This window comes from Phallusia mammillata, chromosome 3 (genome assembly GCF_965637545.1).
Source record: "Phallusia mammillata chromosome 3, kaPhaMamm4.hap1.1, whole genome shotgun sequence".
In the NCBI taxonomy this organism is placed as follows: Eukaryota; Metazoa; Chordata; class Ascidiacea; order Phlebobranchia; family Ascidiidae; genus Phallusia; species Phallusia mammillata.
Window position 1 is genome coordinate 3,927,436 of NC_137254.1, and position 21,927 is coordinate 3,949,362.

The following is a 21,927-nucleotide window of genomic DNA, read 5'->3' on the forward strand; positions in this document are numbered from 1 at the left end:
AGCGCCAAATTTACCGCACAATACCAAAACATACGATTAAAGCGGGTAAACACCAGATAGCAAGGTCGAACAACCTCCTAATATAACTGTAACAGGGAATATTATCAACTCGAGCATTTTAGCAAGTAAAACCAGCTAATTTGGTAAATAACTATTGCAAGGTTTGCACAAATTATGACGTAATCGCTACAATGGCTTTGAAAGCTTTTCAGCGCTGAAACGTTTGAAAAACTTTTTGGGCCGTGACAACTAACACAAATAAGTTGCAGATAGCATATTTTTTTAAAAGCATAGATTGTATTTTTTCAAATCACTGATTGGCTGGTGAATAAATATGACGAGGATTTGTAAAATCGCGGCAATTGGTAATTTGTTTTCGGATCCACTATTAAAGTGAGACGGAGATTAAAAACGAAAATTTAAATTTGTGTTAGCTGAATATTCCTTGTTTACGCATTAAAATGTATTGTCGTTTTGTTACACATGTTTTTTCCCCAAAATATACAAGAATTCTCTTACATTTTTTGAGATGTTTCCAACAACCGTTATCCAATAAACATTTTTTGTCAAAAAGTAACCACATAAATTTGTTTTGTTATGTCATCATGGATGGTTATTTATTTAATTTTGTATTTCATACAACATAGGTGCTGTTATTATAAAATTTTATTTATGATTATCATGTATTGATTTTGAAAATACCATACAAGTTTTAATAAGATATGTATGTCGAGCAAATGTTTTTTTCATACTATAGTTAGTAGTTTTTTGTTTTGGTCATCAATTCTCTACTGACCAATACGTATCATGCAAAAGAATTAAAAGAAAATAAAGTTAAATTGTCAACTAATAGAATAATCATTTTAACTTTTTAACGGTTTTACGTCAGAACTTTCGCTGTTATCATTCGGAGTGATGATTGGCTGTTCTACTGCTTGTTCTTTTGAAGTTAATTTCAGTATTTCTTTTTCCGCTAAATTAAATGGAAAAGAAACGATAGGTTTTAATGCTGATAATTTTCGTATAAAACATTAACCCAGGGGTTCTCAAACTGCATTCTGTGGTCCTTGACAGATCTGTGAAGCAATAAGTCGGGGACCGCGAAAAGGTTGTACTTCGATAATCTCATTTGGTATCAATTTGTGCCACCGAATAAGTGTAAATCAAAGTAAAATTGAGGATCGACTGTCTCCATTGCCAAACAATAACCTTTATTGGGTGAAAATTAACCAAAAAGCAATTGAATTGTTCGCCCACAATCGTAATGTTTTTATTGTCTTGTCTGTGATGTCACAAACTGTTTTTTTTTTGTTCATTGTTATGCGTAATTTTGCATAACTAGCAAAAATTCTGCAAATAAACTTTTCGTTGTAACTTTCGTCATACACATTTCGGCTAAAAGACCGCGAGCCCTCGATTTAATGGCAAAAAAAACGTTTTGAAAAAATAATGAAAAAGTTGAGAACCACTGCATTAACCAATATGGTGCTCTTCAACTAATAACTTTAAAATTTCTTTTATCATGTAGATTATTTTTAATTTTCTGCGTGTAACGTAGTAGAAGAACTAACCTTTTTTGCTTGATCCTTCCATATCTTCAGGTTCTTTTTGTGTTTGTGGAGGTTTTGAAACACGTACATCCATAATTTAGGAAACAGGCTAAGCAATGTGATTACTAATACACAATAAATGACTTTGTCTATATGATGTAAGCTATTTAGGTTTTGACAGGTTAAAAAATACTTAATTTCTGAAAAGCTAAGTTACATCATATCAACAACTTGGATTTTCACTATCCAAGTTTTTGAAAATGTATAAACACGATAAAATTATAGGCCGAAACTGTCAAAAAGAATTGGTGACAAAGTTACTAAATCAACTCCCAAAAATATTACGCCTGCACACAAACTGCTTTATACATTGTAAGCAACAAGAAACGAATTGACACAAGACACAATTGGTTGACGACATGTTACACCGTAGCGCGTCCAAACGCTTTACAGCCTAGGTGTGTACGGGACGAAATTTGATTGTTGAAACAAAAACTTTTGATTGTAGTGGTTCCAAAACATTTTCCTGACACCTGACGAAACGCGCCATCTTAATTGATAACTGTTACGTGGTGCAACGGCTCCGGACTAGTGATGCAGCGCAGTTTCGGTTGGCCGAAACATTTAGGCCGAATGTGCTATTTATCGATGTTTCTGTTTCGGCCCGAACTTTTTTGAAAATTCGGCCGAAACCGAACCTTTCGATTGCATGTAAATACCCTAAAATGCCATATTTGCCAACACGGATCATCATAAATTAACTCATTGTTGTATCTATAAAATACGAGCCATGTTATCTGCAAAATACTACAAGTTTAACTAAGCATGACCGAATACTCTGTTTCGGCCCGAATTTTTTTAGGCGGGTTCAGTGCATCACTACTTGGAACACTACCAATTAAAATTAACATTTTCCGAACCCATGATTTTGGACACAAAACAGCACAGTGTCAGGCTCTTATTTCTCTAATGATTTTGTATTTAAAAGCACGACCCCGATCTTAACGTCAACACAGCAATACCTACTTGAGCTAAAAAATACGCCTACAATCAAATCTTTAACTGCAAAGCTCTCGCACAAATCGCTTCATAATATGTAAACACCAGAACTGAATTGACGCACAACGCTAAAAGACACAATTGTACAACTGCATTTAACACCTCAGTGCCTTCCAACGCTTTATACCGTGGGTGTGTACGGGAGGAAACTTGATCGTTGAAAGAAAACTTTTGCTTGTAGCTGTTCCAAAACAATGTCTTAACGCCAGACGAAACGCGGCCTCTTGATTGATAACTGTTAGCCAGTGCAACGAATTGGAACACTGTAGTGATCGCTACAACACTATACATGTATTCAAAACATAATTTGATTCAAATTAGCTTTTTTATTTGGAGATTTTGGACACATACCAGGACCGTGTCTGGTTATTATTTCTATTATGAGTCCATTATAAAGCACTGCGTTCTGTAGAGTAGCCCAGCGATTAATTTCCTATTTAGCTTCGTGTGTCAAGTCAAATTCGTGTGTCAAGTCAAAACACTCCTGGCTGGAGCAATAAAACCGCCTGCCAGTTCGTTTTCAATGTTGATTTAGCCGCCACTGAACGTAAGGAAATTCTGGCGGCTCTTTTATGATTTAGATTTTGAAATCCTGATCTTTGCATTCAAAGCAATCAAAAGCTGATAATGACACACAGAACGTTTATTTTGTTCCTCTGTATTCTTAAATAAACGTTTCTATGGCGAACGATTAAATCAGCTTTACACTTTCATAAAAAAATGAAAAATATGTTATTTATAATGAGGTAATTTTTTTTTTTTTTAGCAAACCTTTTTTTAGTATCGAATTTATGTAACTATTTGTATTGTTTCATACAGAGCGCACTCTTTCATACATACATTTTCAACAGATCTTTTACTGTACTTTTCTGGAAAAAAGGTGCTGGGTACTACTTTATTTGTCCAGGAAGCAACATCACAAATAGGCGGAAGTACGTGCAACGATGAACAAACACCAACGTTTATGATGATTGTTCTAGAAGAGCAATATGACACAAAAAATCTTAGATATTGAACGAAAGTAAATGTACAATTATTGTGACGAGTTAAATGTCATGTCTTTCGTTCACTATGAAATGGTTTTGTGCACGAAAACACTAGCTTTAATGGAAACATTGTGTGCAATAATATGATGGCAGCTACAAGCGACGTAATTTAACGTTTCACGCATGCTAACGCAAATAGAATATTTTGCACAGCTCTACAAATTATTACGCAACTCCACAATATATATGACTAGTGCAATTCGTAGAAAATCTCCCAGTTGTCTGTGGTTGAATAATGGTACGTGTTTGGAATATTTGAAATGTACGGCTGCGTTATAAACGAGAAATAAAAACTCCGGAGATAAATAATTCTAACACTAGATTTCAAGAGATTTGATGACTATTCACATCTAGTGGTTATAAAATTATTTTTGATGTTCCTATGACCAGTGTTAGTTGTTATGAGGTTGGTTTTGTTCTGGTTGCAACTGGTTGTCCGGGTGTTGACCATCATCACCATCTATTTGTGTTGGTTCTTCTGCTGGTGGTGCATTAGGGTCAAAATTGTCAAATGCAATTCGTGCTAAAAATGACTCATTCTTTGGTAAATGTTTGAAATACGGTTTATTACGTTAACAAATTTTCTCACCTTGATTTTGAGGTGGTAGAATGCGTCTATTTTCTTGATGCTGAAACCTATTCAGAGTCTTAAAACGAAAAAATATTAGTGATATACTTAAATGTAAATTCGCAGTTTATTTTTTAACAATAAAGTTTTCTAGCCTTGAGTTTGGATACGAACATTTGTATCATTATTTGCTTTCTTTTGAAGCGATAAACATCTTATATTTTGTGAGGCGTAAGAGCGGTCAATTGTTTTACGGCACATTTTTCAAAAATTTACCACTTTTGTTGTTACCTTTTGGCGCTTTCCAGGTTGTGTTCGCATACGAAGACAGCTCTGAAAATCAATAACAAATAAACATAAACTGCTTCTAAGTCGTTGTCGTGACAGTTGTCAAATACCAAAGACAAGTTTTTCAACAAGCGTAGGTAGCGTACTAGGACACAAAAAGTATAATTATACTATTTTTTGTCATCTGGAAATTTTTTTCAATCGACTGAATTTGTTTAAAAATTTAAAATGCCTTGTTGGTTAATAAGTTCTATTTTAATATTACAGGACGTCGCATGTCACAAGCTTGATTTGAATTTAATGGGTGATCCATGTTTTACAAAACGCAACTTAGGAATTTTATTCAAATCCAATACAAAATTTTTTTATGTCATATATTGATCCATCTAGTGTCTTTCGGAATTCAGTCTCAACTTCTGGTGAAAAAAAAAAGAATTAGGTTCATTAAAACTTGTGCAAAGAAAGTGATGCGCCAAAACGAATAAGATGTTAATGAATTTGTTTTTATGTACATTTTATCAATTTCCGCAATGCTATGCAGAACGTTAATATGGATAAAACTTTACATATTGATACCACTTTCTCTTTGTATTTCTCACTTATTACCGTTTTTTAATATGTTCATTTTATCTGATAGTTTTCATTGCATTTATTGACTGTATTGAAATCGTTGGTGGCTGATAAGGTAACTTTAGGGTCTTTCATACCCTGTCGCAAAAATCACTCACTCACTCACTCACTCACTCACTCACTCACTCACTCACTCACTCACTCACTCACTCACTCACTCACTCACTCACTCACTCAAAACTTGAAATGGTTAAATAAATAATTGCCTTTTGCCCAAAAATGTTCTTACTTACCGGTGATGGAGATTCCAACACATCCTGCTCCTGAAAGATAAAAAACACGGTGTTAGAACATCTTTAGCACAAAACGCAAATATTTTTTTACCCTCCTATTGCGTTTCATCTCCTCCTAAAACAGCAACCACAAAAAAACCTAACGGTGTTAGGTTTTTTTGAGCATTCTGACCTGGGCAGTTTTGCAAAGATCAATAAATAGTGACCAAATGCCCAGCCAAAACTAACCGGAGAGATATAACATTTAAAAAAAATTAAGAAAACAAACATCAGAGGAGCCAAACCAAATAGATAAGAACAACCATACTTTGCATGTATGTTTTATGTATATTCTTGCATTGTTTTAACAACCTCAATGCGGATAAAACGTTGAAGATTATTACCGATAAACGCATGATTGTCAATAACAAGCTCAGTTTTTGGTTCGGAATGCACCAAGTAAAGAGGACTAGACTAAAGCAAAGTTGTTGTTTTTCTCAAAAATATGTCCTCAAATTATTACTTTTTTATCACAGAATGTAGTTTGTACTTACCAGGAGACGTTTCAACGCTATCTGAAAGAATCAGAACACGGTGTTAGGTCTTTTATTACAATGTTTCCTTTTTTATTGTAGTCGAGCGCTATGAAACATTTTTTGACACCTTGAAATGGGCCAATGTAGTAAATATTTTAGAGACAATTAATTAACGAAACTAGGATTGCATGTCATATATTATTCCATCTTTTGACATTTACAACTCACTTTTGTGGAGGAAAATAAAAATACTCATATATTGGGTGCAGTAATAGGTTTGGAAAGAATGTGTTGTGCCAAACGAATAAGATTTAAACCATTTGCTTTTATGTCGTTTTGTCAACTCCCGCAAAATACCTTGAAGAACATTAATGCAAATCAACGTAATGCACATTGATGGTAAGCATAATTGCCTTTGGACTTAAAGTTATCTTCAAAAAGTGCGGCATTTTCCAACACAGAGCGTAAATATTTTACTTACCTTCCTTTTACGTTCCAACTCAATCTTCTGAAAGGAACAAAACACGGTGTTGTGCAATTTATTAGAATGTTTTGTCCTTAGCGGTTTTTAAACCTTAGTAAAATAAAACTACATTGAGTAAATATCCAGCAAACATTAATCTAGTTGATAAACCCAAATCGTAGTTTTGTTTTTGTCATAAACTCTCATAAATTTAATGTTCATGATCATAATTGCATTTTCTATTGTATGGCCTCTTCTTTATGTAAATCAGTGTGCAAGATTTCTTGCCTCTAGTGGCGCCAAGCTGTTATGTATGGGTCCTGGAATATCGTCCTGGCATTGCTATTGACGCAACAATGACGTTGTGACGTTAAATCAATTGTGGTGCAATTACCTTGTGCGAGTCCTCATGGTTTGCGTTTATTAGTGTCTGCTCTATGTGCTGACCGCGCGAAAGTGATTATGTAATTGATAAATAACTGATATGTGTTTCTTTTTGTTTAAATAGGGAAATTTACTAATAATATGAAAACTGTCGATGATATATTTGAGCTGTGTAAAGACTTGAGTTACTGGTGAGCATTCTGAGTTATTACGATTTACTCGTTACAGAACTAGTCATTGACAACACGTTGTCTTATATTATAGCGAAAGGAAAATCCGACACAACGTAAATTTGATTCCTATCAGGCTCCCCCAAAACAACTTGAAGCTCAAACGCCTTGTGCCAGCCGCAACCGATGCCTAGAGGTTGGTGAACGTTTTCTTCCGAAACCGATTGTAGAAAAGTTTAAAGGTGACCGTATGGACTATTTGAGCTTCATCAACCGTTATCAACTGCTTATTGCAGATAAGTTTGAATTGTTCGACCTGAAGCTAATTTATTTGTTGCAACATTGCGAAGAGCGTGTATATGAACAGTTGAAGCATCATTCTGCGTGTGAAAGCCCTCGAGAGGGTTACGAAATGGCCCGACGCGAATTATACGAAAGGTACGGGCAGCCCCATATAATAGCCCGGCGCTGCGAGAATTTGCTACAGGTTGTCCCGAGACTAACTTCTAATGACCCAGCCGGTCTCGAGAAACCGGCCGTACTGTTTGGAAATTGCGGTGCATCCTTAGAAAAATTTGTTGGTACGTCCATTGTAGACTCGTTGGAATTTATTTCCTCGATTGCTAACAAACTTACACTTAAGATGCGGGAGAAATAGGTGTCCGATCCGTTGCGTGTCCAGGACATAACAAATAATGTTGCAAGATTTGCTGACTTCGCAAAGTTCGTCATAGAGCAAAGTCGAGAAGCCAATTTGATTTTCGGAAAATGTCTGTTTCGATATGGTATTGAAAAGACTCACGTCAGAAGACAGAAGGTATCTGCGTACAACGTAAACGCTTCAGCTCCGGAGATCGCAGTTAATTTTTTACGTCTGTGCGCACTCGGTAAAAGGCCTCATCGAAATGGGTAAGCAAACCCAGAGATTCTGAGGAAGAGTGTAACGACAATGTTTGCGAATTTCACAATGACTGCATGAATTCCGTCACCAACAGAGGCCATCCGCGTACCTGGATATACTTCCTGTTCAAGTACGATGAGAACACAAGCTGGTAAATACATACGCTTTGATTGACTCAGGTGCTAATAGGACATTTTGGGAATGTCAGTTGGCAGAGAAATTGGGTGCTAAAACAACTACATATAGATTGCACTTTACGCTAAACGCTTAACCACGGATCAGCCTGTAGGCGTAGCACTCCTTCTGTGTCACTATTGGTGTTACCCCTCAATTGGGGACAAGAGCTGAAACTTCCTTGTGTTGTATTGGTTGACAGGATCCCCGCCAATCCGAGCAAAGTATCAGAAGCTAAACAGCTGCGAAAGTGTAAATATTTGCGCGGTGTCGACTTGTCACAAATAGAGGCTGGCGATGTGACATTGCTTATTGGGAGCGATAATGCGATCGCACACAGGTAGCCGGAGAGCCGCTTTGCGCCCAATCCACGCGAAACCCCAGATGCGGTTAGGACGCCGCTTTGAAGGGCCCTTCTCTGGAGACACAGGCGCATGTGGAGTAAGAATACAGCTTTTACTTGACATCGTTTTCCGCAGATGGTGAAACTGATTGTTTAGGAAACGTACGATGAAGAAAGTTTCTTCTCATCGCTAGAAGACGATACTGCCGAGTCGGCGGTATAAACGATTCGTTCATATATTCTGATGGCTTTTCGTCCATTAAAATATGATCTTTATTTGAGTGTGAAATTTGTAAAACGATGATGTTACACGATAGGGGTAGCATAGTTTAATGTAAGAAAACTGCACATTCGGTACGGTACGGATTAAGCGACTATATTCTCAGAAAATCAAGATAGGTTTATCATATGTTAACATCAGAAAACCGCAGGTAGCCTGTATGTACGGATTATGCAAGTATATTCTCAGAAAATCATGTACGAACTTCACCTTAGCATCATGTATGATTCGATGTAAACTTTTCGTGTTAAACAACCCTATATGTCTATGATTATCATCAGAAATTCGTACGTGACACAAACATGAACTTATATATTATATGTATGATTCGGGGATAATTTTCCGCCTGGGCCTTTGTTATGTTGGTTTAATTTTTGTCTCTTTATGGTCATATTTTGTATTTATGTTTGTAAATTTGTGGTATGTGAATCTAAATCTTATTGTTATGACATTATGGATTTACAGATGTGTTTTTTTTTTGAATACTAAATCTTAAACGAATCTGATGGATTGATTCATGTTATAATTTTGCATGTCAGAGATTATTATAATTCGCTTAACCCATTCCCCCACGAGAGGGGCTGCCCCATCATGGTCGATGAAAGTCTACGAATAGGTTATTGAAAACCTTTTTGTGTTTTTTCTCTCTAGATCTCTAAAATTTTGTTAGTTTTAACTATATTTGTGCCAAAAGTTTATTTGTTGCTTATATCATATATTAATGTTAATATATTATACAGCAAATATGATATATTGGATATATTGTTTAGCAAATATATTTCGTATGTTATAAATTGCAGGTATGTCATTAATTTTCCACTGAAAACGAATCATGAAGACGTAATAAAAAAGAAGTGCATTTCATATACTTTAGTGGCCTACCGATCTTACTTCACTACTTTTGCCGCTAGCATTCGAAGTGTGGGTTGGATGTTCCACTTTTTTGTTTTTCAAAGTTATTTTGACCTTTTCCCTTTGCGCTAAATCAGATGAAAAAGAAGGGATACATTCTTAAAAATAACAATGCTTTCACTAAAAAAACAAACTTGTCTTTAAATTGTATCGAAACCTTTTTTGTTCTGTTCATTACTTCCATAAATTTGAAAAATGTAGACCACAATAACACAAAATGCTTCAAAAAAGTTGTGTTTAAAATTCTCTTTGAAAGTTGGCCATTATATCTCAAATATTAAGCAATTCCAGTAATAACAACGATCATTAATTTGTTTTATAATACCTCATTGCCAAGAACACAAAAGTCCTGGGTTCTAATCCCACCTCAACCACTTGCGATTTCGAATTAAAAACATTAATTTAACATAGTGGAAACCTGATGGCGTAAACCCGGTTACGTTTGACTACATCCTTTTGCTATATATATACAACAATCAACAAAAGCAAAAACTTACCCTTTTCAGGTGAATCTCCCATATTCTTTAAAGCTTTCTTTCTTTGCAATCGTTCAAAGGCACATTCACTTAAAATCTATGCAAACAAAATAATGATATCCAAACTACTGTAAAACAGACCAAGTAAAGTAAATACTAAAACACAGAGTTGGATTTTTCACGTAATCGGAGAATAAGTGTCATCACCAATATGATGTAGGAATATAATGACAGATTGAAAAAATGACTTAACCTCTCAAAACCTAAACGAGGTACATGAAATCGTCGACATAGATTTTGACTATCCAAGTTGTAGAAAATGTAAGGACGCTAAAATATGACCGAAACATTCACAAAGAGTTATTGACAAAGTTACTAACCTCTACTTCAGCAAAAGATTGCGCCTGGAAACAAATCTTGAACTGTGAAGCTCTCACACAAGACGCTTTATACATTGTAACAACAAGAATTGAAACGACGCACAGCGCAAAAAGACACACAATTGGTCTACGTCATTTTAAACCTCAACGCTTTCAAATGTTTGCCAACCAATGTGCGCAGTACAATGGTTGTGTTGGGATTATTCTCATTCATGTAACAGCTGTTCAAACTACATGTTGTTTGTTTGCTAAAATGTCATGGCTGTTGTCTCACTTTTTACGTTTTTTTACGAATCAAGCGTTCCACAGAGTATACATTTTTGACATCATGATTTTGATCGGGCCAATACAAATATCTTTCTACTAAATGCTTTTGTTTGGCATTTCTTGTGTTACCGCACACGGTCTATGACTAAGATTTGACACACGGCACGTAAAACTCAACGACTTCAAACGGTTTGTAAAGTGGATGTGTACGCGTGATGCAACCTGGCCCCGACAGCGACTTATAATGGCTGGTTGAAAGGGATGTCTATTTTCGTTACGGTTGAACGGGTCTTTTCTAGTCTTGCCCAAGTGGGTTTGGCAGAGGCTGCGTGATCAAGTAGACTAGGATTATTTTCTTTTTAGCTTTGTCATAAAATCAAAACTCCGACTCCTGGCTGGGGTAACTGGACAACCGAAATGTTCAAAATTCCAAAAAAATTCAAAATTTATTGGTTGCTAATAAATCTAGGCGCCTTTAAACGTTTTAAAATCCTGACGTTGCATTTCGCGGAATCACAAGCTGATCATGTTATTTATAGTGAGGCAAATTCTTTGTTTTACAGTTAAACCTTTCTCTATAAAGTTATAGAGTTTTTTTTATACAATTTTTTTCATTTGTATAGTTTTATGAGGCCATAGAGCTGTTTAACAGCGTCGTACATCTTTTCAGGTACGAACGAGAGGTTCTAAATGATTTGGTTCAGGAAGCAAAATTTCAAACACACAGAAAAATGTGCAACGATGAACAAACAACATAGGTTGATGAAGAGTAATCTAGAAGAGCAATATGACTTAAAAATTCTTAGATGACGAACGAACGAAAAGGTGTTAAAATAAACATTGAGCACACTATTATGATGGCTGCTACGCGAAAAGCGAAATCTTTTCATTGTTTAAACAAAAACGTTTCTTTGTAGTTGTTTCAAAACTTGTTCTTGGTCTCAGTATCATTTTAATAAAGCGTTATTTACAATTTAACTATTACGACATAATCTTTATGCCATTAATGATTTTTAGCATCATGAATTCTACAAGTAAAACTTTTATTGAAAGTTATTTGTTGAGTAAGTAACAACAAACACACTAATACTGACATGTGACACACAACAATAAGTTCCCTATGAGATTATTTTTATGATCACACTTCAAAAACGTATCGCTACTTTTGTTCACTTAATTAACTACTGTCTCGCACCAGCACATTTGTAATTGGCCGGGAAGATCATGTTACATTTGTGATGCCATATTTCGTGCTAGATTTAGGGTAGCGTTATGTTTTTGCAAAGTTTGCTTGGTGCTGCATGGTTCTTGATGTACGTTAAAGCAAACTTCAGAAGTTTTTTAATACATAAAAACATATTATTTTGCAGAAATAAATCAAACAAAAAATCACAGTGTTGAAAGGATAATTTTTCGCCTTTCTTTTGTGTTCAAAAATGGAAGCGATTTAAAAGCCAGATAGCATTATCTGCAGAAATATTACAGAAAAATACATTTTTTTGTAATGATGATGATTGTTACTTCATGCAGCGACATCGGATTTTCACCTAAAGATGAAGCGGTAATAAAGTAGTTACATTTTGTCGCAAATACATATGCAATGATAATGTTTGTGGTGATATTACGTTATAGAGCGATCTTCCTCTAGTGGTCCTATTAGTAAATATATTAAAATAATTTGCCCTTAACAAGCAATTTTAAAATAAAGTGAGAATAATGTAGTTGTCACTTTTAGCAGTAGCAATTCAAACGTGTAACTTAAGACTAGTAGATTATAAAAATCACAAATTTAATTTTCTTCCAACGATTATAGAAGGTAATAAATTTGTTATGCTTTGATGCTGGTTTGCATGTTTTCATTTGTGAATTAACTACACAATCATTTAACTAACCGTTTGCCAAATTGTCTTCTTTTTATTTGTGGTTTTATTCAGTAATTCTGTACTTAATAGAATTGTAAAGATTTTAATTTGTTTGCCAAATATTTCTGGTTTGAAATATTGGGACCTGCACCATACATATTTTATCCACCTTACTTGGGTAATTGTAAAAAAATCTCGCTCAGGAAGCAAAATATTTGCTGGCAAAATCCAAAATCCAAAGTTGTTGTTGTCTTCTCCGTATAATCAAATAAAAACAGTTCGTACGTTTTAACATTTCTCACTAAAACACTAATTTTTTAAGCACAAAACAAATCCATTTGTAACTATGAAAAGTTTTTTTGGGGGGGTATCTGAAAAGGAAATCCCAATCCTAAGATTTTGAGTGGTTTCAGATTTGTGGCCAACAAATGAATTAGAAAACTTTTTGCTGTTTCTTGTTCAAATATATCACTTCTTTGTTTTTTTTTGGAAAAAACTTAAAATCTGAATTTTAGACCATGACTTAAAGTCAATTTTTTGGGAATCCTGCCCACATTACACCCGAGTGATACACAGTATGGGACGTGGCTAAAATGTGCCAAAATTTAATTCATACAAACACAAGTTATCTTTCTGGAGTTTATTTAAAAGTTCTATTATCGTTTTATAAAAGTATCATCACTAACAATACTGTATCAGTTTGTTTAGTTTTGCTCATGTCGTATAAATATTGGAATTGCCCATTTCCTTTGGATATGTATCAATGTAGACGCACGTAGGAACCCCCAAACATAATTTGAAAAATATGCAAAACTTATATATTATGCGCCCAATGGAATTTTGTTTGAAATCGACCTCAAACTTAACAGCCAAGTGTTTCGAGAAAACTATTGTTCAGCTATTGTTGCAAACATGGAATTGCAAACTTTGGTTTGGTTTAAAATCGTGTTACTGACTAGTGACTACCTAGACCAGATTCTAGTCTGTCTGTACTCTGTAGACACTGTAGTACTGTACTAGCCTAGCTAGTTTTTTTTTCAAGGGGTTCGAACCCAGGACTCTCCCGGGGACGAATCCCGATCAGGGTTTTTATGTCTGTGTATGGGTCAGGCGCGCCGGACCATTCGGCCAAGTTCCTGCCCTTGATACTTGGGAAGTTGGGTTAGCAGTAGTAGCTAGCATTTAGTTTACTACTAGAGCAATGGAAATCTTTGTTGTTTCAGGTTAGATGTTACATTTAGATAATTTTTGTACTCAACTAAACAGTTCTAATAAAATTAGAAAAAATTCAGATATTTTTCGGATCGGATCTTATTGTTGCTCGAAAATTTTGGATCAGAATCGGATCGGAAAATCACAATTCAGGATCGGATTTCGGATCTCAAATTTCCCGATCCGCCCACCTCTGGTAGAGAATCGACGACTAAAACCAAATCTACAATTTATAGCATGGAAAAAAATTCTCGACATAATTATCCTATCAAAAGTCTGTGGTGTTTTCAATATCAATAAAAATTATTCAAAAAAAAAAAAAAAATTATACTGCGAGGACATAGGTTGCATAAATTACCAATTTAATCTTAAGCTTTCACCTCATGTGAAAGAACATTTGTGACGTTTTATAGTACATATAAACACTATGATTTTAGTTTACAACGTAAACCGTCAACCTCCAAACCAAGGTAGGAAATATAATTCGCCTGTAAATTTAACGAAACGCAAATATTTGTTGCAAATAACGGGTTCTTTTCAGGCCTATTTGCAGTTGAAAACTTCGACCCTAATGGACCACGAAACCAACCTCATAACAACTAATGTTTGCTTCAACGCAATTAAACTATGCAGCAATAAGCAAACCTGCAAATAATGAAGTTCTGCATTGAGTTTCCGCACCGAAAATATTAACCAGAAGAACTAAGCAGTTTGGCTCGAAACTGCAGCACCCAAACTGTTGTACGCATACCGTCTTACAATTTCTTAGACCGAAAGTGTTCTCGACTGACCAGGAAGTTCTGCCACTTTGACTCAAATTAAGACAATAATCAACAACTTAACATTTAATGAATAAAGATGAAAACGGATAAGAGCATAAATCTAAACCGGTAAATTTGAAGTCTAATGAAAGCAAAAAAAATCATTTTGATTTTCTTCGAAACAATAACATGAAAAAATTATTATTTGTTTGTGAATATAATATCAATTGCATCCGATTATATTGTTCTACAGTCATATTAACAAAAACACCTTGACAAGGTATTTTTCTGACAACAATGAAGCAGTAAATATTACATGTACTGTAATAACTAGTTTCAAAACCTCTAGCAAATTTAACAAGCAACGAATTTTAGAATAAATCGGTGCCTAACTTGTTGTTTTGGGGAAAATTTTAAGCGTTTTTGTCTCGTGAGAAACAATACAATGTTATTTATGAAACGTTATTGTGAAGTATTTCCTACAGACCAATTTGTTTGGAGTTTACATCTTGGGCAGTTTTGCCCATACGAGGTAACCAGCTCCGATAATTACAGAAGCCAGAAGAACAAACATCCCAAGTTGAAATATGCTTCATTTACTTTATCTCTGTTTCCTGGAGTGTCTGCAACAAATATACATATCTGTGTTAGAGCATTTGTTACCAGAACCCGTTCTTAAATCTCCGTGCTGTCCAATAACAATGATAAACTAATATTTACATTGCACAAAAACAAGTCAGCAAGCGTCTTAATACATAATCAACCTGATTCACAATATTTTTAGTGCGACAAGGCGAAGACAAAAATATCAGCATGTCATGGGATCCAAACTCTCGAAACAATATAATCCAGTTGTTAACCTTTTTTAGTTTTCGCAAGTAACTTTGATTTTACCAAAACGAAAATGAAACTAAAGTGCGACGTCAGGAGTCAGGTCAAGCAAACATACATTTAACTTGGCCGTATGGTAACCGAATCCACTTGTGTTCAAAATCCAATGGGATCTAAACCTGCTCCGGTCACGCAGGCAGTTTTTTCACAAACCCGCCAAAACGGGTTTCAAACAAAAAAATAAACAAACAAACAAGACATTTTAGATTCAAAGACAAAAAGTAGCGCAATCTTTTAGAAATGGATATGTCTAAAACGTTTGATTTTAAAATGCAACAACATATGCAGCTGGAGTATTTTGTCCTGAATTAAGTTGGTGTATACGAAAAGAAAGCTATTTCTTTGTTACCATACATAGGCAAATACTGGGTAGATTGTGAAATGTGAAGTGGTCCTGCAGAAAGTCGTTGGTTGCGTATATTGTTAGTTTGAACCCTTGCTTTAATTAATTAAATATATCATGTGAAAGTTGTGCAGAACGTTCGAAAAAAACGGAACATGGAAAAAATGTTCTGTAAATGTCTTTGTAGCAACTAGGACAATGTTTTGGCAGAACAACAAAACAAAATTTTCGTTTCAACGATTAAATTACGTCGCGTACACAACCACGTTATGAAGCGTTTGAAGGCGTTGTGGTTTAACATGTGGTGGAACGATTTTGTCTTTCTTCGCTGTGCGTCAATTCAGTTACTGTGCCTACAATGTATATAGCATTTTGTGTGAGAGCTTTACAGTTTAGGCTTCTTTGCAGGCGTATGTTTTTACTAGATTTGATTTTCCTAATTTTATCATCAATCCTTTCTGAGAGTTAAGGTGCAAAATTTTATTGTGATTTTTAATTTTACAAAATTAATTTTGACGATTAGACAAATGGTGGTAACGAAAAGAACCGGAGAATCTATGCTTGCAATATAGAAAATCAAATAAAGCATCTTTCATTTGAGGCTTGCTTAATTGAGAACTCGAGTTTAATGCAAAAATTATTCGCCGATATGCAGTGTTATTGGAAAACACATTCTAACATATAAATGCATAAGATAGTACCTGGAAGAAAAAGCATTCACTGTTGCCAGCCGAAAAAACAATAGAAGGTACGCAAAATTTCCTTGTCTCCTTACTGTACAGAGTGCCGGCAAGAAGGACAAGCACTGAACGGTTTGATCAGAAAATTGTGTTTAAATAGAAAAAAACAGTCGTTGATTCTTGGTAAGATTTGAGTCGTGCTTTTACAAAAGTAATTAATTCGATGACAAAAGTATGTATCTCTGATATAAAAAAAAATCATAAAAAAATTTAAAGCCTTGAAAATATTACTGAAAATACGAACGATTTCCTTTGTATTAGGCAGCAGACCAGCCTTTGGTAACCTAAGACGTTTTAAGGAAACCGTGAAACCTCATGTGTGCGACTAAGAGGAACATGACGAGCGTGAACAAAGCCTAATAGCCCGTTTACACTATGCATAACGCGCTCGCTCAAAACCTGCGTTGTGTATTTATTTCATTTTTACTGTCTGGTTTTGCGTTCGACTGTTTTCGGGCGCTCATGTCTTGTAGAAATGAGCGAGAAATGAGTGGTATGATTGCATGTAGTGTTTTCTGTGTTTGAATATTGTAATTGAGTGCATTTAAATTGTGCAATCCATCTAACATAGGTGACTACATGGCATGAAAACATGAAAGTAACATAAACATGCCACTAATCTAAACAACAATATCTTAATTGAGATGTTTAAACAATGATTACCAAGATGCAAAATCATGTTTATCTTACTTTCATGCAGAACATTATTTTATTTTATTTCAAACAAACTCTTTTCGAATCTAAAATAGGTAACAATAAATTTATTTAGTGATTTATGGTCATCGACCGCTGTTGTGGGCTAAAAATGGCGCCGAGCATGTTATTGAGCATACTTAGGAAGGCACCCCATATCGCTGTGTAAACTGAATGGGTCGCTGGATAAGGTTAGGTGCCACTGATAATCGTAAAGAATAGTTGAAGTGTTAGACGTGTTCGTAAAGTTTGAGAATATTTTAAGGGCTGTATAAATTACTTCATGTTTCTGTTGAACCGAAAATGATAATGTATCCTCTTTTTGTTTGTTACCCTTGACAGATTACCCTATTTAACATTTCCCAAACTTGCTCTAATTATTAAAATTAGGTCCGTATTTTAAACAACGAAAATAGTTGTAACGTAATGGCGATATTGTCAATTTTTCATGTGTTGTATGGCAAAACCAAACCAATTCACGCCACTCTAAGCTTTCTCAAATTATTGATACAAAGTCATTGTAGTTTTTTTTCATTATAGCAACAGAGAGAATCCAGTCTCATACGGAACATATTGTTGTATGTCCAGGTTAAAGTTGATTGGTAAAGTGAGGATAACGCAAGTTCATTATTTTTGTGTATTTGACCGTGACGGCAACTACGCACTGGTCCCACTTTATCAGTGGCCCAGTTTCACACACATCAGTGTTCAATTAAATCTCGTGGTCTGTTTAACAGAAAATAAATGTTATCAAATATATTGTAAATTAATTTCCCATCCAAGTACTTTAAATGACTTGGTAATTATATTGCTATACCTCGGGACGATAAAAGTTTGCTAACCAACAGAGATTCACAATCGCAACACAAGTTCTTTTTTTGCATCTAAAACCGGATACTATATTTTCGTCTGCTGATATAATCAGTCACGTGGGACCAGGCTGACCACTCGTGTTAGTAAAAGGAAGTTGAAGCGAAATGAAATTCTCATAATGTACTTGAGTACACGCTTGTAGTACTTTAATAATTGTTCTGTTGCGTAAAAAGATTTGGTTTAATTCGCTATTTGCATGGTAATAAATTAAACGCTACATTACAATTTAAATGCCTCCGTCTTATTTCTTGGTTATTACAGAAGTACGAAAACGGGCACTTAAAATATCTCACATAAAAACAATGATGTAAAAAAATTTCTTTGCTTCAAAGCTGTGGAGTCAGAAAATTTTTTTTAGCTTTCGTCAGTCTATAGATAATACCGGAAACCGAACCACATTATTTCTTTTCATGATCATAATACGTCACACACACGCCAGTATTAAAAGCGTTTAAAGTCAATTAAGCGTGGCGAGGCGCAGCCCAATTTCCAAAGCATCGTTCTGCGCTGTGCGTGTCTTCTCTCAGCATTGGTAGCTGTTTGTGTCATAACTTGCAGTGTAGAATTATATTTTTCAAAGCTTGCTCGAAAGCGGTAATAACTTGCTTCTCAAAAGTTGTTTTATAAGTCGTGTAAATTGGATTAGAAGTAAATCGGCAAGTTTGTCAATTAAAATGTTGCGCATTTTGTATTACTTGCATGTGGACTTATTTTGTATGTGCGTCTTCTGAAAATAATAACAAGTTTTTTTTTAAGTTCTCAGGTTAGTTGTTTTAGACACCTAAAAATTTTTAGCTGAAAATTGTACTTCAAATGAACAGTAATATAACTTATCACAAAAAGATTTACTGGTAATTATTATGTTTAGTTGATAATAATCATCTAACAAAAACAAAACGTCATAGACGTTGTGGTTTGGTGAAAAAGTAAAACAAAAATTGTTAGATCTTATGGTAACTTTTAATCATAATTGTAATGATTAGATTTTAATAAATGATGAATATTTCTCATATAACTCCTATAGCAAATAACGTAGCAACTTTCAACTTTTAGATCAAGTCAATAACATAAATTTTGTTTATTTATGTTTTCCGTTAATAATATTGTCGGAAAATTTGATTTAAGTAAACTTTTGGCAACATGTTTATTCAGCCAATACATATTGGTAAAAAAGTATCGATAAAACGTCTTAGGTTTGATTCCTCAACGCCTAAATTGTGAACAGTATTTCGTAAAAATATAGGGTTTGGGTTTAAATCTCCCGGGCAATGTCTGCTGGGTACTTTTAGTTTTACTTCTAGTGACCAGTTTCATATTTACTGAACATTCTCAACTCGATTGGATTTTTGAGTTACGCACATCCTGCCAAAACCACATGGGCAAAACTAGAAAAGACCCGCTCAACCATAACGTAAATAGACAGTCCCATGAACTAGCCACTATTAAGTTGCTGACGAGGCCAGGGGCGGCATTATGAACACTTCCTCGCTCGCTAACTTAACGAGCTCGCTAAAATATTTTTAGCGAGGACTTAGCGAGCGAGAAACTCGCTAACGTAATTGGTATTACGAAGTGTCCTCGTAAACGCCTAGCTAAAGCCTGACGCAAAAACGAGAGAATGCGTCAAAATCGTGAGAAAAAAGACGTCTGATTCAGCAAAATTAGGAAGTCGCGCTATGCGACATCTTGTGGAAGGCCGTTTTTGTTAGCAGTTGAGCTTCACGTGGACATTGGCGGCATTGTTTTGGAAGTTTTACGCCGAATTATTTTATTCTTGTGTTTAGTCATTGTGTAAGCTTTAGTTTTTTCAAAAAGTAAATTGATTATGGATACAATAAGCAGTAAAATTGTAAAAAAGCGATCTCCAAGATGGACAGCTGTTGAAGTAGAAGCATTAGTTAATGCAGTGGAAAAACATGCAAAATGCATTCTGGGTTCATTTTCACCAGAAATTACAGTTGCTTCAAAACAACAAGCTTGGAAAATAGTGACAACTATGGTAAGATTTGTGCACAATATTTTTTGTTATTACTGCTGTACATAGATCATGATATTTTACAGGTTAATTCAGTCAATATCAGTGGTGTTAATCGCACAATTGAGCAAGTGGAACATAAGTGGTGGGATCTAAAAAGTGTTGCAAAAAAATCAGTGTCGGAATGGAAAAAAGAATCAACTAAAACTGGTGGTGGTGTGAACAAAGCTACACCACCTTCAGATGTTCATTATCAAGTCATAAACATAATTGGACAACAGGCAGTGTATGGAATAAAAGGTGCATTATCACTTGAAAGCAGTGACAATTAAGTACCCTTTGTTATGTTAGAAATGATTCATACACTTGTAATGCCTAATTTTTTTTTGTAGGAAGTGTTTCCCAGGTTGCCACTACAAGCCAAGCACCTCAAGATGTGGAAGAACCGGTGGCATTCACATGTTCGACTATGGATGACAGTATTTTTGAAATAATTGAAGAACCAGTGAGCCCTGCAAAGCGCCGCCGTCGTGATCCAGAAAAGGACAAAGTTGACATACAAAAAGAAATTTATGTCCAAATATCAGACATAGCTATAATTCAACAGCAACAGTTGGAACAAATGATAAGAACAAATGATTTGTGGCGACAAAAGTTGCAGTTGTCTGAAACCAGTAAAGTTGAATTAACCTGCAGTCAACCCTTTACAGTTGATGATTAGATGTAATGTGCATTTTTAACAGTATGCTTTTTTCTGCATGTTTTTTTTTTTTTTTTTCAATTTTCTGTTATGTACTACTTTCACTGCTGGTTAAAGGCCTCAATCTGTGCAAGCCTGTCAGGGTTTTATTCATTCTTGTTCACTGTTTTTGATTGCCCTACATCATTAGTTACCTATTCTTCACTGTTATTCTTACCTACCTTATGACTTTCATATTCGTTTACCCATTTTTCAAGTTCATTTCTGTGTTGCTGTGTTGCCACTTTTTGCAATAAACAACCACAAAAAACAAACATTTCACAAACATCTTTATTGGAATGTGGAAATAATCGAATCTCTCACAGTACTACCTTGCAAGTCATGCATTTCATTTGTTGTGGTGGTGTCTAAAAGTGAATCTATGTCAGCATTTGCTGGCAGTGGTTGAGGCAGTGGCACATTGTAAAGGCGACAAATATTGTGCAGAATGAAACAACACATTGTAATTTTACAAACTTGTAGAGGTGAATAACATAACCTTCCTCCTGCGTGATCAATAACTCTCCATCTCTGTATTAAAACACCAAATGCCCTAAACAACAAAGCTTTATTATCATTTATGTTCACATTAAGAGATGCAGGACAAATGTAACTTACTTCTCTACTGTTGACCGTGTTTGTTTGTGAGCCTTATCATACTTCTGTTGTGAAGGGGTACTTGGGTGAAGAGGTGTCATTAACCAAGGTTTTAATGGATAACCACTGTCACCTAGCAAAATGTCGTCATCATATTTTCCATCCTCAAAATCCTGGTATACATTTGATTGTCAAAGAATGAATGAATCATGACATGAGCCAGGCCACTTGCATACCACATCCAAAAACACCATATTGGCGTCACATATAGCCTGCAAAAATAATTTAAAAATGAAACCAATATATAACAAGGGAAAAGTATACAACTTGCCTGCACATTGATGGAATGATAACCCTTTCTGTTAACAAAGAGATGTTCTTCTTCACTTGGTGCAATTATGGGAATATGTGTTCCATCAATGGCACCTATGACACCAGGAAACCGTGCAATTGAGTAAAAGTGTTGCTTTATCATTGTTGAAGACACTCTATCTGGCATGTGGATAAATTGATGTCGTTTAGAAATCAAACTGTCCATAAATCGACTTAGTACCACACTAACAGTTGGTTGTGAAACATTAATATTGTTCTTGGCTGAATTT

General features: G+C 35.0%; 2 protein-coding genes and 1 long non-coding RNA gene across 3 annotated transcripts in view; 2 read left to right on the forward strand and 1 right to left on the reverse strand.

Moving 5' to 3' along the window:
* The window catches only part of LOC145219266 (scavenger receptor cysteine-rich domain-containing protein DMBT1-like), a 106,922-nt gene that overhangs the window by 54,659 nt on the left and 30,336 nt on the right, over positions 1-21,927 (reverse strand). The gene's annotated exons all lie outside the window — the stretch shown is intronic.
* On the forward strand, positions 8,141-12,232 carry LOC145220248 (uncharacterized). Its single transcript, XR_013858048.1, has 3 exons — positions 8,141-9,525; positions 11,310-11,464; positions 12,010-12,232. It is a non-coding gene; the product is annotated as an uncharacterized LOC145220248 (long non-coding RNA).
* Positions 19,330-20,989, forward strand: LOC145218479 (t-SNARE domain-containing protein 1-like). The gene is made up of 3 exons (XM_080085885.1): positions 19,330-20,013; positions 20,076-20,289; positions 20,382-20,989. Exons 1-3 carry the CDS (start codon positions 19,840-19,842, stop codon positions 20,708-20,710), a joined length of 717 nt encoding a protein of 238 aa, XP_079942011.1. The 5' UTR covers positions 19,330-19,839; the 3' UTR covers positions 20,711-20,989.

Bases quoted from the DNA above. Each gene is read 5' to 3' on its own strand.
- LOC145218479 (XM_080085885.1), top strand. From the start codon at position 19,840: ATGGATACAATAAGCAGTAAAATTGTAAAAAAGCGATCTCCAAGATGG. The intron at 20,014-20,075 runs GTAAGATTTGTG...GATATTTTACAG, and splicing joins GGAAAATAGTGACAACTATG to GTTAATTCAGTCAATATCAG. The intron at 20,290-20,381 runs GTGCATTATCAC...TTTTTTTTGTAG, and splicing joins GGCAGTGTATGGAATAAAAG to GAAGTGTTTCCCAGGTTGCC.